Source organism: Lagenorhynchus albirostris, chromosome X, assembly GCF_949774975.1.
Source record: "Lagenorhynchus albirostris chromosome X, mLagAlb1.1, whole genome shotgun sequence".
NCBI lineage: Eukaryota > Metazoa > Chordata > Mammalia > Artiodactyla > Delphinidae > Lagenorhynchus > Lagenorhynchus albirostris.
In genome coordinates this window covers 16,923,908-16,941,287 of record NC_083116.1, presented here as the reverse complement: position 1 = coordinate 16,941,287, position 17,380 = coordinate 16,923,908, and the positions used below count along the sequence as shown (strand labels likewise).

General features: G+C 41.4%; 1 protein-coding gene across 2 annotated transcripts in view; it reads right to left on the bottom strand.

The window, feature by feature from the left end:
* GPC3 (glypican 3) overlaps window positions 1-17,380 on the bottom strand; it is a 444,307-nt gene that overhangs the window by 154,080 nt on the left and 272,847 nt on the right. For both annotated transcript variants that reach the window (XM_060137185.1, XM_060137186.1), the window contains exons 4-5: window positions 12,562-12,695; window positions 620-745 (exon numbers count right to left, since the gene is read on the bottom strand). In XM_060137185.1, the coding sequence (XP_059993168.1) occupies window positions 620-745; window positions 12,562-12,695 (260 nt within the window). The remainder of the gene's footprint in view (window positions 1-619; window positions 746-12,561; window positions 12,696-17,380) is intronic.

Genomic DNA, 17,380 nt, shown 5'->3' with positions numbered 1-17,380 from the left:
ACAATAAGCAAATTCTTCAGAGATGACGAATGTTAGCACAGATTATACTAAGAAACACTCAAATGATTAAACATTTCAGTAAAAATACTGTGAAATGGTACTCCTCCTTCCCTCCGCTTTCTTCTTTCCTCTATCTTCATCTAGAACACGGGGCACGGGGCGGGGGAGATAATGCTATTTCATAGGATTGATGTAAGGATAAAAAGAGTTAATACATATAAGCACTTAGCATGGTGCTTAACATGTAGTTAACTCTCAATAAGTAACAGCTATTAGTACAAATATGATTTCTTCAAATCAATCAATCAATCAATAAGGGCCCACATAATGAGAAGATGAAGAAGCCAAAGACACCCCCCCCAAAAAAAGACTTGTTTTATGCTTTACAATTTGTACAATGTTCCTGAATCCACAGTTCTCCATGTGCTTCAAAGTTTGTAAGTTCTATGAGGGCTATAAGTTATAGACGGCATCCGCCATGTCAGAGATGTTCATGTGTATGTTTTTTTCTAGAATTTTTCTCATGAAATTAATGGAGAGAAGACATAACTAACATTGAGATGAACATATGATGAGTATTCCTCAAATACTGCTATATTTAACATTAGAAAAAGATTACCTCTCCACGAGTTCTTGTCCATTCCAGCAAAGGGTGTCGTTTTCAGCCACAGGGCTATGGCTGCAGATGTAGCCAGGCAAAGCACTATAGAAGCTGATGAAAGATTTTAACTTCTGAATTAGTTCCCTGAAAGAAAAACAAAACATCTGTGTATAAGATGCAAGTAAACCCAGTATGAGGAAAGTTTAATTTGCTTATCAGCATGACAGAAAGGCTCTGCCAGGCTGATTAGAGCAATAAATCATTTAAAAAGACATTCTGGGGCTTCCCTGGTGGCGCAGTGGTTGAGAGTCCGCCTGCCGATGCAGGGGACGCGGGTTCGTGCCCCGGTCTGGGAAGATCCCACATGCCGCGGAGTGGAGCGGCAGGGCCCGTGAGCCATGGCCGCTGAGCCTGCGCATCCGGAGCCTGTGCTCCACAGCGGGAGAGGCCACAACAGTGAGAGGCCCGCGTACCGCAAAAAAAAAAAACAAAAACGACCTTTTGGGCTTCCCTGGTGGCGCAGTGGTTGAGAGTCCGCCTGCCGATGCAGGGGACGCGGGTTCGTGCCCCGGTCCGGGAGGATCCCACATGCCGCGGAGCGGCTGGGCCCGTGAGCCATGGCCGCTGAGCCTGCGCGTCCGGAGCCTGTGCTCCGCAACGGGAGAGGCCACAACAGTGAGAGGCCCGCGTACCGCAAAAAAACAAAAAACAAAAAACAAAAAACAAAAAGACATTCTTGGCTACAAGGCCACAATTTAGGGTTTTTTAAATCAGTAAAATGATAGAAAAAAATTTGCCTGCCATATAAGGTGCTGTTCCTATCAGAAGGATGATTTAATTCCACCATCCATTTTTCTAACACGTTCAGCTTCCATTTCTTGTTCTGATGCTGTTACCCACATTCTCAAAGGTGCTGATTACAAGGCACACTGGAGCACTACATCTATCTTTTGGTTTCTGAGTGTAACTGAGTGCAATGATTGTAATTTACAATGCTATTATCCTAGAGATGGCCTCTTTTCATATAGACTCTGGCTAATAGTTGCAGATCAGAATCGCAGGGTGCTCAGAGCAGTATAAGCTCTGTGAAATTCTCCTGACAATATCGTCAGAGAAACTCACATCTGCTAAAGGAGGAAGGTTTCTTTGTTCTTTGTTTATACATTGTGGTTCCTATGGGGGTGGGGTGGGAGGGGTCCTAGTATATTTTATTATATATTTGCTCTAGCTTTCATGTTATAAGAGTGTGTGTGTGTGTGTGTGTGTGTGTGTGTGAGAGAGAGAGAGAGAGAGAGAGAGACCAACCGAACGTATTATATATACAAATATGTATAAACACTCACCCATAAATACCCAGCAAAACTTTTGGCCTATTATCTTCTTTCAGATGTACATGGACATACAAAATAAGACACTATAGACTGGAAAGAAGTGTTTATGCTTATTAAGAAATATTAAAATATCTATGCAATAGATGTCCAGTAGTAAACAAACCAAAATAAAATACTCTTTATTTTCTAAAGCAAATATTCCTTGTAGAAAGGAAGTTAAAGAGTACTTCATATATATTCAAGTCTATCTTAAGTCTTCACTAAGTTTGTAGAGACTCTCACCAGGGAATTTGCTGGCAGTGGAGTAATTATGCAATATTGTCTCCAGGCTAACAATGGACTGACCTGATATATAGGCCTCTAGAGGAGCCCAGAAATGCCCTCTGGGGGTTGTTCTCAGATCTGGCCAAAAGAGGAAGACTGGTGGAAATTACTGTCTTGCATTTAATGCCATTTTCCATTTTATTACCATAAAACAATTCATTTCAACTAATAATTTAGAGAAAGAGAGAGAGAGTGCGCTTACGACACTCAGCACATCTTCACAAAGGCTCGGGTCACAGTAAAGCCAGGGTGATGTACAGAACAACTCGAGAAGGGTTATTGAGACATATATAACTCCTGATACCCCAACAGTTACTTCCTGCTATGCTCAAACCCTCTCACAGCCTCTACTGCTGGTTGCTGAGCTCCGTCAATCTCCAAAGCGAAGAGGCTCAGTATAGGGCTCTGAAGATAAAAGTCAACACTCTAGTTTCTCACAGAGGAAAAAGATGGGTTCAATTAATGCTAATAGGGGAGATGCTCTGTTTTACAAGGTAATAATACGGTTCCCAAGAGTGGAAACTGAAAGACTAAAGCCTGAGTAATTCCCCTCATTCCATGAGGAAATGGAATACAGCCATTAGTCTATGGGAAGTGATGGCCCTCCCTTTAATGAAAGTTTCCCTTAGGCCTCCTCCTACCTTCAAACTCTGTCTCACTAACATAGCACATAGCAAGAAAAACTGAACCTCATAGCAAAGCCTTCCAATTTGACTTCCCTAGAAGTTAAAACAAACAAACAAACAAACATAACACTCTGAACTTCTTCCAGCCTCCCAACTTTTGCAGTTTTTTCCTTGGCTGATCATAAAGATCATTGACAAACTGGAGAAGATTCAGAGAGGGTCTATCTAAATGTCGAGGGGACAAAGCGCTGCAATAAACCTAAGACCTCCAACTTTAGTATGAAGGGATATTACTTGGTGGGGTCAAAATAAAAGTCTAAGAAAGCCACAAAGACTGTGAATAATGTCTAGGTCATCAAATTCTAGAACTCGGGGAATCTCTCTGAAACTTGAACAAGGTAACTTGGAGAAATAACAGACCATCCTGTATCACAGAATACGCATTACCTCCATAGGACATACAGGATGGACCTAGGGAGAGATAGTGTTTTTAAAACTTGCTTCTGAATTAGTTATTTTGAATTTAGAACACAGTTTCATTTAGGAAATATGATATAGTGATGGCTGGATTCTCAGAACAGCCCCTTAAAACCCACTGGGAGTAGTAGCTAAGAGCACTGATTTTGGAGTCTGACTCCGTGAGTTTCAAATGCCAGTTACTCTCTCACTTACTTAGCAGTAAAATCTTACTAGACAGATTCTAAACTTCTCTGAGGCTTAGTTTCTTTATCTGTAAAATGAAGCAAATGATAGGCTGTTGGGATGATTAAATGAGACAATGCATGTAAAGTGTTTAGCATAGTACCTGGCACAGAGTAACACCTCCACAGTGTTAGCCATTTGGCAATTTATTTCCATTATTATGAGCCTGTAGAATATAAATATAGTATATATATGAAATATATATTATATTCCAGATAAATTTATGTATGCAAGATAATTAAGTTGTTTTCAAGTTCCAGATAACTTTACATGTGCAAGATAAATAATACTTCATATTTTAAGGTGGCTATTAAAAAGTACAACCATGTTTTCTCCCTAAATATTTTTCCTGTTATTCTTTTTCAAAAATTAGCTAGCTATTGGGCTGGGTAAATCACTGGACTAATCTGGTAGAGCAGTTTAGATGGTCTTTGCGTGGTAGGAAAGTGGTGGTGGCCCTCACAAGGATTTGTGTCTAAGAATCCGAAATTGAGTATCAAATGTGGAAGACCACGCCAAGATGAAGTCGAGTTTAAAAAGGTAGGTTAATCATCAGGGAGAGGCAAATCAAAACCACAGTAAGAAACCACTTCAAGATGACTATAATAAAAAAGACAACAAGTGCTGGGAAGGGTGGGGAGAAATTGGAACTCCCACACATTGCTGGTGGGAATGTAAAACAGCACAACCACTGTGGAAAATAGTTTGGTGGTTCTTCACAAAGTTAAGCATAGAGTTACCACATGACCCAGCAATTCCACTACTAGGTATATAGCCAAAATAATTAAAAACAAGTACTCAAATAAGTACATGTACACGCATGCTCATAGCAGTACTATTAACAATAGCCAAAAGGCGGAACAAGACAGACAGGTAAACAAACACATATTCTGTACAATGGAATATTCTTCTTCTTTTTTTTTTTTCTTTTTGCGGTACGCGGGCCTCTCACTGTCGTGGCCTCTCCCGTTGCGGAGCACAGGCTCCGGACGTGCAGGCTCAGCGGCCATGGTCCACAGGCCCAGCCGCTCCAAGGCATGTGGGATCATCGCGGACCGGGGCACGAACCCGTGTCCCCTGCATCGGCAGGCGGACTCTCAACCACTGCGCCACCAGGGAAGCCCTATTATTCTGTCTTAAGAAAAGTATTCCTGCGTGCTGCAACATGGGTGAACCTTGAAAACATTATGCTAAGTGAAAGAAACCAATCATGAAGGATCACATACTATATGATTCCATTTATGTGAAATGTCCAGAACAGGCAAATTTAGAGAGGCATAAAGTAGATTTGTGGTTGCTTTGGGCTGGGGGGGGGGATGACGGTTGGGGAATGATAGCTAAAAGGTGTGGGATTTCTTCCTGAGGTGATAAAAATGTTCTAAAATTGACTGTGGTGATGGTTGCACAACTCTGTGAATATAATAAAAACAGCTGAATTATATACTTTAAATGGATGAATTGGATGGTGTGTGGATTATATCTCAATAAAGCTGTTATTGAGATTTACCTCCAAAAAAGGGTAGAGAAAAGGTGAAATATGTCTCAGAGAAAGAGAGGCTTTGTCTACGAGAGAGATACTCCTTCGAATAGTGGAAAGACGATCAGGAGAGCTGGGAAAGAGCCAGGTTTGGATGGACATGAAACAACGGCCCGGGTGAAGGGTGAGAAAAGAAATTTATAAGGGCCACAACTTCAGCACTGCAAGAGCTGCAAACAGTGGTTAAAATCTATTTCTTCCTTCATCTTATAAAATGAAGTCTGCTTTTTTCTCATCATAAAAGAAATATATGGTCACTATTGAGAATTTATAAACTACAGAAAAGTAGAAGGGGGAACAAAACCTTATTTATAGTGCTACCAGCCAGATAATCACACTTAATATTTGGATATATTTCCTTCTAGATGTTCCTCTCCAGTAAAGTTTTACGTTTATTTCTCTAAAACCTATTCTTCTTGATGGGCTTGTTCACTGAGTTCTTTTTGGTTCTCAGTGTATATTATTCCCATTAGAACCCACCTAGAATCCCAGGTAGATTTGATTAGAAAAGAACATCAAGGGCTTCCCTGGTGGCGCAGTGGTTGAGAGTCCGCCTGCCGATGCAGGGGACACAGGTTCGTGCCCCGGTCCGGGAAGATCCCACATGCCACAGAGCGGCTGGGCCCGTGAGCCATGGCCGCTGAGCTTGCGCGTCCGGAGCCTGTGCTCCACAACGGGAGAGGCCACAGCAGTGAGAGGCCCGCGTACCGCGAAAAAAAAAAGAAAAAAAAAAGAAAAAAAAAGAAAAGAACATCAAAATAATGAAATAAATACTGGTTCTCAAGTAATTCCCAGGACCTGTGAGATGAGGCAGTAGCCACTTCTGTGACAACGAGGAGCAGGGCTCCAGCACATTTAGCAAACTGGCCAATACTTCTGAGTCCCCAAATACAGTGTTACGGTGCAGGCCATTCCTTCACGGAAAGGCTTCTAAATACCGTGAGAAAACAAATTTTGGTTTCCAAAGAAACTTTGATTTTTGAAAGGAAAGCCAGACATCCTATTTTTCAGGGTAGAAGACTTTCTAAACTGTTGGAGAGTTAATGAGCTTTTCAAAAGAGGGCGACAACAGGTAATAATGTCCTCTGACATCACAGCCCTGAAAGCAGCAGAGTGTGACAGGAGTAGTTTACTGCCTCCTGGGTTTACTGCGCCTGTCTTATTTCTTCTCTTCTTTGTCACTCCTTCCTAAACTTGTTCTGGCATGGGAATTAAGTGTATTTTATTTTTACCTTTTCTTAAATAAAGCTTTCTATCCCCCTGCTTATAATTTTAAAAGGAGGTGAGTTGAATATATTTCTATTTATCTCTTTGAAGAAAGATACCTGAAACTAAATTAAGTGACATATTAATTACCCATGTATGACTCAGTCCAGATTTCTTTTCTTTGTGCTAGTAACCCATGACAGACAACAAAAGAATCTCCACCCATGAACTAAGGCAGTCTGCTCAACTGAATTGTCTCTGAAAAAAAAAAAGGATAAAAGTTTGGACAATTAGTTGCCCAGGATGGGAAAACAATTTGATTGAAGGGAATGTTCTTTGATTCGAACTCCACTTTATTCTAATCCTACATGCCAAACATACCATTTGACATATAAATAGTGAACCCTACAGCTCTCACTTGGGACAAACCCAATGCTTGCTCACAGCAGTCTACTCAGGAAAAAGAGTCTCTTCAATGTGTTAAATGTGGAACTAAAGGACAGGGCCCCCTTGCGTGCACGAGCCATTTTGAAATATTGCAGCTAGGCGCACGTGATCTTCCCTGGGGGGGCTCCCACCATCCTCAAGAGAAGCGTCCCCTTCTTGGGTTGTGGCCGAGGGGATTCCCTTTGCTTTCTTGCAATGATTTGCTTGGGCAGGCATCAAAGCAGCACTAATTGGAAACCACTGCAAGTAAAAAGCAGCCTTTCATCCCCAGCTGCAGATCCTGAACTTTTCTCCTTTATCATTAAGGATCTTACTTTTCTTAATATAAAATAATATGAGCTCATTATTTTTTTAAAAAATTAAAAACACAGAAAAGCCCATAAACTGTTTATCCTTAGAATGATGCAGAATCATACTTATTTCTGCTGCAGAGAACCTTTCATGGTCTGACTCCAAGCTATAATTTTCTACATTCCAGAGACTAGCCCATACTTTTTCTCATACTGTTCCCTTTGCCTGGAATACCCTCGTTTCCCTCCTCCATCTGTTGAATTTCTACTCTTCCTTCAAGACCCAGCTCAAGAGTTACCTTTTCGCAAGAGAGCTGCTAACCTTCCCATCTATGACGCTGCCACTCTTCTGTACATAGCTCTGTTTTGGCACTCACCCCTCAATGCATCAAAATTATTTGTGTGTCTGTCCCCCTAACTAGGTTAGCAGCTTCTCGTAGTCCTCAGAGCCTAATCCTTACACCAGCATAGATGGTGTTCACAAAAGCTGAAAGAAGTAGAGTCCTATTTAGGGCAGAATGACTTGCACCAGAGCTGAAACTCGACGATTCACTCAGGACATACTTTGTTGTGTTCAGGGGGTGGAAGGCAGCAGTCTGAGAGGGAGTGGGAGTAAGCATTGATTCTGGACCAGGGAGCTGAGATCAGCTTTTGTTCTTTTCTTTCTAGGTCATTTACTAGTGTCACCTAATCCACTGCCCCTTTAGACCAAGTCAGAGAGGAAAGGGAGGAGGGGGAGTGCGGGACAGGGAAGGCTGGAATACGTAGATGTACTTTCACAAGGGTGGAGGGACTGTGTGACTTTCTCACAGGTTAGCATCTGGGCCAGAAGCTCGGTGTGTAGATGCTGAATGGACTGTATTCAACTACAGATTTTGTGTTTGGAAAAGGGAAAGATATTGCTCATGTCATAAAATACCAAACTTTATGGGCGATATGTAAATGACAAGGTACACATTATCATAGGGGAAGTGGTGAAAGAGACATTCAATAGGGCAAAGGAGGGAAAGCCTGACATCTGAGAGGAGCTGAAAATATTAGAGTTGGAAAGGCCTGTGAAAATGTCATTTCTTTTCTTCTGATTGTACTACTTATGCATCTTGTCCTACCCTCACTGTTTTAAATCTGAGGACAGATATTTTCAATATTTGTATCCAAAAGGAATGCTGAGTCCCATACTTAGGCCACCAGTTGAGTATCAAATCGCCTTTAAATTGAACTAAGCTATTTCTAAGATTAGTTGTGTGTTGCAAACTACCCAGTTGGGGGCAGACAAAACAAACGGATGACTTCTGAATGCTACCAAAGGAATCCTGCGTTTCTTTGTGTGTTTTTATTTTAATAAGGCAACGGGGCTTTTCAACTCATAATCAGGTTCAGCTTGCTCACAACCTCCACAGACTGAATGCTACAATAGGGTTCCTTTCTAATTATCATATTCTTAACCACGGAGGATGGAGCTGGAGCATGGGTGCGAGGGATGCTGGAGGTACATATATTCTTTTGGACTGTGAAATCCTGTGCAGAACATACTGAGAAATGTATAGAGGTTCTAACACTCTACCACATCAGATTGCAGGGGGGGAGTGCATTTAGCAAGAGATTGTCTTAATCCCCTATTCTCCACTCTCCCTAAGAGGGTTTACAATGCTATTTGACAGAGTTAAATGAAATCAGACCCTCTCCTGTTGTTTTATTTTCTTATTCTGCCAGAGAATTCAGAAGGAAGGGCTCCATCTCAGTTTTGCGTCAGTGTGCAAAAAAGATGAGAAACACCATGGGGTGGGCTCATGTTCCCAACCCCCAAAGGAGCCCTGCCTGACTATCACTTACTTAAGTCTACGGGCTTTTGCAATTTTTCTTACTATCCTTTCTTCTCTTTGGGGGTTAGCAACAAATTCAAAAAACGAATCTAAACGAAGTGTCAAATCTGGGTGCTTAGCCAAAAACTCATTTACCGATTTTTTCTTTCCCTGGAGGAATCAACATCCACAGAGCCCTCCCTGGTAAGGCGAAAGGGAATAGGTCCCATAGAGCCCAAGACAGAAGCCATGGCAGCAGGACCTTAATAAACGAACGTCCTATCTACTTATCAATGTGTCTAGGTTGACAGGGTGATCTCAAAATGCGACTGGAATACTGTGTTTATTTTGAAAAAGCTTTGCATGTGATTCTGTTACAAATTAATATACCGCATCCTCAGTGAAGCCTCCACTATACCTGGGCAGAGGTTCTCTCCTTCCCTGTAGGCTGCCTCTTTGCACTTACAAAACTGTTTTGAAATGATCGCTATTTAAGTCTATTTCCACATTAGACTGATTTGGAGAGCAGAGACTGTGTTTTGATTTCCAGTGCACAGTATACATTATGGCACATAATAGGTGTTTCCCAAATTTCTGCTGAGTTGAACAATATATAATATATATATAATATATATATAATAATGCTATATATAAAAACGATATTTTATTAATATTATACTATAAATGTAATACAAATATATATAAAACAAACATTATATTACTTATAATTTCTATTTTACTTTATATATTATTTATAAATAATCTATAATATTATATAAATTCCCCACTTCAGTGCAATATGCAAGAGGTTTCCACTAGTTAAAGGTCAATAAGTGAGGTTAATTCCTCAGGTGGTTTGGGCAAAGAGTGAAAGCAATGGAGAGCAATGGACAAAGGACAGACAGGGGCTAAAGAGGGCCTGGAGAAATGGCCTAATTTTGTCTTCCCAGAAAGACACAAAATTTCCCAAAGGACCCCTATGGTATATGGAAATGGTTCTCAGAGTATTTTGGTGCCAGGACCCCTGTGGTGGTTTTAAATATGTCCAGGGACCTCCCTGGCAGTCCACTGGTTAAGACTCTGCGCTTCTACTGCAAGGGGCCCAGGTTCGATCCTTGTTTGGGGAACTAAGATCCCACATGCCATGTGGCACGGCCAAAAGATAAATAAATAAATGAATAAAAATAAATAAGTAAATAAAAATAAATTAAAAAGTCAACAAACTCTGATACTGCTCCTTTCAAGAGGTGGAGCTTAATTTCCCTCCCCTTGAATGTGGACTAGAACTGGTGACTTGCTTCTAGCAAATCGAATATGTCAGAAGTGACAGTATTGTCACTTCCAAGACTAGGTCGTGAAAGACATCTCAGCTTTCTCCTTGCTCTCTTCCCTGGCTCACTTATTCTAGGGAAGCCAGCAGCCATGTTGTGAGGACACTCAGAAGGTCCGTGTGGTGAGAGACTGAGGCCTCCTTCAAACAACCAACCAGCACTAACTTGCTCCATGTGCAAATGAGCCGCCGTGGAAGTGGCCCCTCCGGCCTCAGTCAACACTCAACGGACTGCAGCTCCAGGTAACACCTTGACCAAAATTTCTTTGAGACTGAGGACCACCCAGCTAAGCCGCTCCCAAATTCCTGACAGAAACTGTGAGATAATAAATGTTTGCTGTGTTAAATAACTATGTTTTGTAGTAACTTGTTATATAGCACTAGATAACCAACACAACCCAAAGGGTCCCCCCCCCACCCCTGGCCGTACCATTCGGCATGTAGGATGGAACCCACGCCCCCTACAGTGGAAGCGTGGATTCTTAATCACTGGGCTGCCAGGGAAGTCCCTTTTCTTTCTCTCTTTCTTTTTTTTCTTTTCCAAAGGGTTCTTAAAAATTACTAAGGACCCCAAAGAGCTTTTGTTTACATGACGTATATTTATTGATGTCTACTGTTTTAGAAATTAAAACTCAGGAAAAAAAATTTTCAATTTATTATTAGTTTTAAACTAACAGTAATGAGTCTTTATATGTTAGCATAAATTACATTTTTATGAAAAAAGTGAGAAAAGCGGTAATGCTTCTGCATTTTTGCATACTGCCTGTCTTAATAGGAGTCAGCTAAATTCTCCCATTGGCTTCTGCATTTAATGTGTTGCCATATTTTATTTTGGTTGAAGCGTATGAATAAAAGCCAGCTTCACATAGATATGTAGTTAGTAAAAGGAGGATCTTACAGACCCTCGGAAAGGGTTTTTCTGGGACTCCCTGAGTTCTCAAATCACACTTCAAAACTGCTGCTACAGGGAAACTAGAAATTTATTAGGTTGGAAGTCACCAAAAGAAAATGTTACTTCCTGAAATGCTTCTTTGGAGGACTATCTCCCAAGTGCCCTTACTGCCCTCTCTCTAAACTGTGCCATATATGCCTAAGAGTTACCGTTTCAAACTCTCCTGTGGTAAATGGACATGAAAGGAATAATTTAGCCCAAATATGAGACTATTACTTATTCCATCTCTTAATTTTCCATCTCTAGGCCAATCTCTCCCAATCCTCTCAAAGTCATCGTGAGGCAGAACTCATGTCTAGCTATTCTTAAGCCAGTGGCAGGGTTGGCTACCTGTGCAGTCCTTTTGGGGAAATCAATTCTCCCAGATTTGTGTTGAGCTTCCCAATCCAATTTCCACCCCTTATTTGTAACCATGAAACTAGAAGAGGGAAGGAGGGAATCTGGATAACGGGAGGAGGAATGAAGAGTATCGTAACAAACTTTAATTTGGTCTCTTGACTGCTATCTTAAGGAATAGAAACCAAATCCTTCATTTTATCATTCATAAAAGAGTGTGTACTACTTTATTTTAAATAGATAACTAACAAGGACCTACTGTATAGCACAGGGAACTTGGCTCAATATTCTTTAATAACCTGAATGGGAAAAGAATTTGAAAAAGAATGGAAACCTGTATGGGTATAACTGAATCACTTTGCTGTACCCCAGTAACTAACACATCATTGTTAATCAACTATACTCCAATATAAAATTTAAAAAAAATTTTTTTTTTTTTTTTTTTTTTTGCGGGCCTCTCACTGTTGTGGCCTCTCCCGTTGCGGAGCACAGGCTCTGGACGCACAGGCTCAGCGGCCATGGCTCACGGGCCCAGCCGCTCCGCGGCATGTGGGATCTTCCCGGACCGGAGCACGAACCCGTGTCCCCTGCATCGGCAGGCGGACTCTCAACCACTGCTCCACCAGGGAAGCCCCCCCAAAAAAAATTTTTTAAAGAGTGTGTACAGTGTGAAGTGTGTGTGTATACACATGAGAGTGTCTTGCCAGTTTCTCTTTCGTGAACTCACCCCTGACTCACTGTTTTTGGAAAGCCACAAACCAAGCCACGGAATTGTGAGACCAGATCATAAACAGAAAAGGTTTTGTTTAATCAACAAAGATCTTGAATAGAGAAGTCTATTCCACCCTGTGTTGCTGTACTGGATATTTACATATGGTAAATTTACATTTAAATATGGCTTGGATATAATACAATATCTTTTTTCTTTAACATTAACAGATGATAGATTCAATTCATCAAACACTCTACTCAGAAGAACTAAATAACATGTATTTAAGAAGCTTCCCTCCAATGGCTGTTGACCTTAAAACACAATTGCTAATTGTATGCTGAAGTAGAGAAAAAAAAATCTCTCACCTTCTTCGGCTGGATAAGGTTTCTTCATGTTCTACATGAGCAACTTTTAATACCTTCTTGTCAATAAACAAATCTTCAGGATAATAAGCAGATCTATACTGACGTTGTTGAGAATGGGCACATAACTTGCCAATCTGAAAAAGAAATGCAATATAATTATATGATACTTTCACAGACATGACAGTAGAAACAAGCTCTGAAACGCACTTCAATTTCTTCCCCAATTTCTTTTTAAAGAGCAGAACGAAGCTATTACTGGAGTCAAAAAAGGTGATAATGCTTTTAAGGCAAAGAACCATCTGTGGAAAAGAAGGTTGAAGACTGTGGTAGGGGGCACTTTGAGCACAGTCTATTCAGAGACTTCCTAAGATGAAAATGCTCTTTCTCTATAGTGAAGTACACATTTGAGAGGACCCTCCACACAGGACTTATGTTACTGATACCTTTCTATGGCACTTGATATTTATCCCTATGAAGTTCACAAATGGGAACTGCCAAGTTTAGGAAAGTCTGGTGAAGGAAGTGAGGGGTGTGACAGATGTGTAGAGTAGTCTGTTAATAGAAGAGCGACCTCCTGCACACAAAGTGCTCCTGATTCTTCTGAGCATTTTGTTAACTCTTTTTTTAATGATATAAGTTTCAGGTGTACAGCATTATAATTTAAAGCTTAGGGCTTCCCTGGTGGTACGGTGGTTGGGAGTCCGCCTGCTGATACAGCGGATACGGGTTCGTGCCCCGGTCTGGGAAGATCCCACATGTCGCGGAGCGGCTAGGCCCGTGAGCCATGGCCGCTGAGCCTGCGCGCCCGGAGCCTGTGCTCCGCAACGGGAGAGGCCACAACAGTGAGAGGCCCGCGTACCGAAAAAAAAAAATTATTAAAGCTTAGCTCTTTTATACTCATATAGTAATGATAACAATGGCATCAGCTCTCTTACTTTTCTCAATTCTAAATGATTGATTTGGTTAAACTACTTGTAGATTTGCTATTTTTTTCACTTTTGGTCAAAAGCCTGAATGAACTTCTGTATAAATAAGTATGAATATTAACACATGTCCCCCTTGTGCCAGACACTATGCTGCATTTCTTTGTGTGTTATTTTACTAAGGCAAAGGGCTTTTCAATTCATAATCAGATTCCAACAGCCCCGTTTTATAGCTGAGGAAATTGAGGCTCAGAGGAGTTAAGTGACTTGCCTAAGACAAATAGGCAGTGGATTCACTGTCTGACTTTGAACCCATTTGTCTGACTTCAAAGCTAACGCAATATCACCTTCTGAGAAGATGATGCTTTATTTTCAGTTGCTTACATTCTACATTTTGTGGGGAAAAAAAAAAGAATTCCCAGTTCTCAAAAACATAGCCAACATAGCCACGGTGAAAATATAGATTGTATACTTTAGGAGAAATACTAGAAATACCTTGTGAAAACAAGGGTTATATCTTTGTCACTTCTGTACCTCCATGGAATTCACACTGGATTTTGTACACTTAGGCCCTTAGTAAAGACAAATTAATTGAAGTGAACTGAAGGAAAATCCTCGTGTCCAATCTGACACACCATTCCACTGACAGGACATGGGCTCTGAGTTGTAATCCCAGCTTTTGGAGTCCCGAAGATAGCCCTGAAATATTCTCTAAGTTATGTCTCTCTTTATAAAAGCATAAATGGCACTTGGTTTGTATAGCTTTGGAAAGTTATCCATATATAAATAAATTTTTGAATTAGAAAAAAATCTAGAAACAGCAGTAGCATCACCTTTTATGAAAGACAGTAGCTATAGTATGATATTCAGACAACTACTTCTGAATAGTTTATCTTAATGGGAATGAAACAAAAGTTGCAGACACTTTAAAATATTCCATTTGGTTTTGGAATGTATGATACTGAATTTTTCAGATGTGTTTATGTAACGCTATTTGACTTGGGCTAATATTAACTTTAAATGAAGAATCTGCAATCTCTGAATTTGCCCTACTTGGTAGCAGTCTGGTAGGGTACTTTAGGTAGCGGACTGCCCGGCTGTACTGAGGAGTTAACTTCCAATCACTTCCAAAGCACGTAATGTAGCTACAAATAACTGAGGGTAGCCTGTACATCATAAAATTATGTCCATAGACACATATGTGTTTCTTTGTTAAACTGCAGGTGAGCATTCATGGAACAAAACCTTGATTTTTCCTTCCATAAATATCTATTTGTGACTCTGTGAACATACATCAATGTGAGAGTCTATTTCAGCAGGATCAAAGTATTCTTCATCAGCACGTTCGGGAGCACAGGACACATTCTCTTGACTGACACCTGTTCCAAATCCAGCACCAAAATCAAAATCTTTCACACATCTTTCACAGTAACTTGCCTACTTGCAACCCACAGCTGTGAAATCTCCCTCCCCATTGAAAGACCGCCCCTTGTATCAGTGAATACTAACTGGAACCCAGCAAGACGTTAAAGTTTTTAGCCCCTCCCAATCTACTGGAAAGGGCTGCAACTGAGGCAAAAGCAGGAAGGTTAAGAACAAATGAGAATGTAGCCAGCCTGCAGGCTGACCCTTCTTCCCAAGCCACCCAATGTGGCATTATCAAGCCGACTTCCCAAGGCTCTGTGTGGGATAAGGGGCAAACAATGGTATCCTGCCAACACCCCCATCTGAAATCTGCCACGTCTTATCAGACAGCCTGTATTTTCTTCCACAAATTTACCATGAAGCAAATTCTTCTCATATACAAAGTATTTGTCAAATGTAGACACCCCCTTTGGGCCCTTCTCTCCACATCTTTTACCTCCACACTGTGTGAGCTGTAGGTGAATATTACGAGCTTATTCTGAGAAGTGGACACAAAGAGAAAACATAATTTACAAAGAGGTGGGGCATTAACATTAAAGGGGTCCTTTCATCTTTATACTTGGGAAACATCAGGCTATGCTGGGAGACCTGGGTCTTATTCTACAGCTGTACTTGCTAAAGAAGCCAGCCTCCCAAGTGGCATATGAGAAATCAGTATCCTGCCCAGGAGTTTTAGGCTCTTAAATAAACAATGCAATCCAATTTCCTTTCACTGACTAATGTACCTAGTCAAGGATACCTCTATCTTTAAATTTAGTTAGCTGGACTGAATTTATTGGACAGAAAGGTGTCTCTATCAACAGACCTGGAATATAAAACCTTTTTGTTTTCCGTGAACTGTGATTCCTAATGGTGCCTTTATATATGTGTCAGAACCTGTGGCAGGGAAAGCAACAGTGCTCTGAAGTGTTATAAGACCTTGCAGTGTTATAAGAACGCAGGGCCTCTGACCATATCCAGGCCAGCAATTCATTCTAGTAACCCTAGCAGCATTCTTCTCTAGGCAGGGTCCAGAAGCACTGGCTTTATACACACATGAGGAAAATACACCGCTGGGCCCAGCAAGGTAAGTAAGAGCCCGGTAGACTGGACATCAGGAAGCGCAGCCTACAACCCCACTTCTACCTCTCACTCCCAGAAGGACTTCCTTTAGACCTGCTCCCACAGTTTCACTCCACTCTGGTCTCAAACAAAAGAGGAAGATATGGTATCTGAAGTGCCATATTTAATTCTGGGCTCCTTTGAAAAAGGGAGGGAGGAATTACTTTGCAAGTAGAGTACGTTACCGAAGATTCTGAAACCATGTCAAGCATTTGGATTTGATGCAATTCACGCATGCGCCCTATAATTGACATGTCAAGCTACGCCACTGGTTACATGCATCCTCGGACCCCCATTCATCGTTGGTTCTAGGAACTCTCAGGTGACAAAAACTCAGACTTGATCTTTCCCTGAGGATGGCTGAGCAGAGAAAGTGAGCCTACATTGTAAGCTTCTCATCAACACCAACACCTCACTCCGGGCTAATGCTTCGCAGAAAACGTCTACATCCATTCTCCATTCTCTCCGGTGAGTCCTACAACAACCCTCTGACGCATACAGTGCAGGTATTATTGACCCCATTTCAGAGATAAGGAAAGAGACTCGCAGAGGTTAAGGAACTGAAACAAAGTCAAATGGCTAGGAAAGGGCAGAGCTGGGACTCGAACCCAGACCTGTCTGACTTTAAAACCTATGTTTTTCTTTTCACTTTTTCCCCCTATGCCATGGGTTTCTGTCAAGAGGATAGACTCTGGGACTCCCAGTATTGGGTGTGGCCCAGTTCTACAGTCCTGTGGACATCCCATCCATAATTGCAGAAAGATAATGATTATGAGGACTGTAAAACTGCACTTCAAAGAAGGGCTAGTTATTAAAGATAAACAGGGAACTGGCACCCGATTTTAACCAAAGTTTCAGGCAGTATTGCTTGTGGAATGATGTAAACTCTCTGACCCACCAGGCAAGAGCGATTTCATAACCATACTAAAGCACTGGATGTCAACTTCTGTGGGCTGTGGGAAAGGTGGTTCTCAATAGGCCCAGGTTGCTGCCTGCAGGATATCCCTGGACCCAGCCTCCTGCCTACAGGATATCCCTGGACCCAGCCTCCTGAAGTCAGATTCTTGCATTGGCTACAAAATCTTCTGTAATTTCTACAATTTACCCCAGGGCTCGTCTGATGTCTGGCCTGAGTATATTCTCTATAGTTTCCCCCCAAAAGGAGATTCCAGGTTGATCCTATGCCTACAAAAATAAAACGGGTTTAAGCTTTTAGCTATAAGAGCCAAAAAGATTAGAAAATGGGGGGGGGGGTGCAACTACATTAAAGAGTATCTCTGACTCTCTCCTACTCTTTTTTTTTTTTTTTTTTTCCAGTACGCGGGCCTCTCACTGTCGTGGCCTCTCCCGTTGCGGAGCACAGGCTCCGG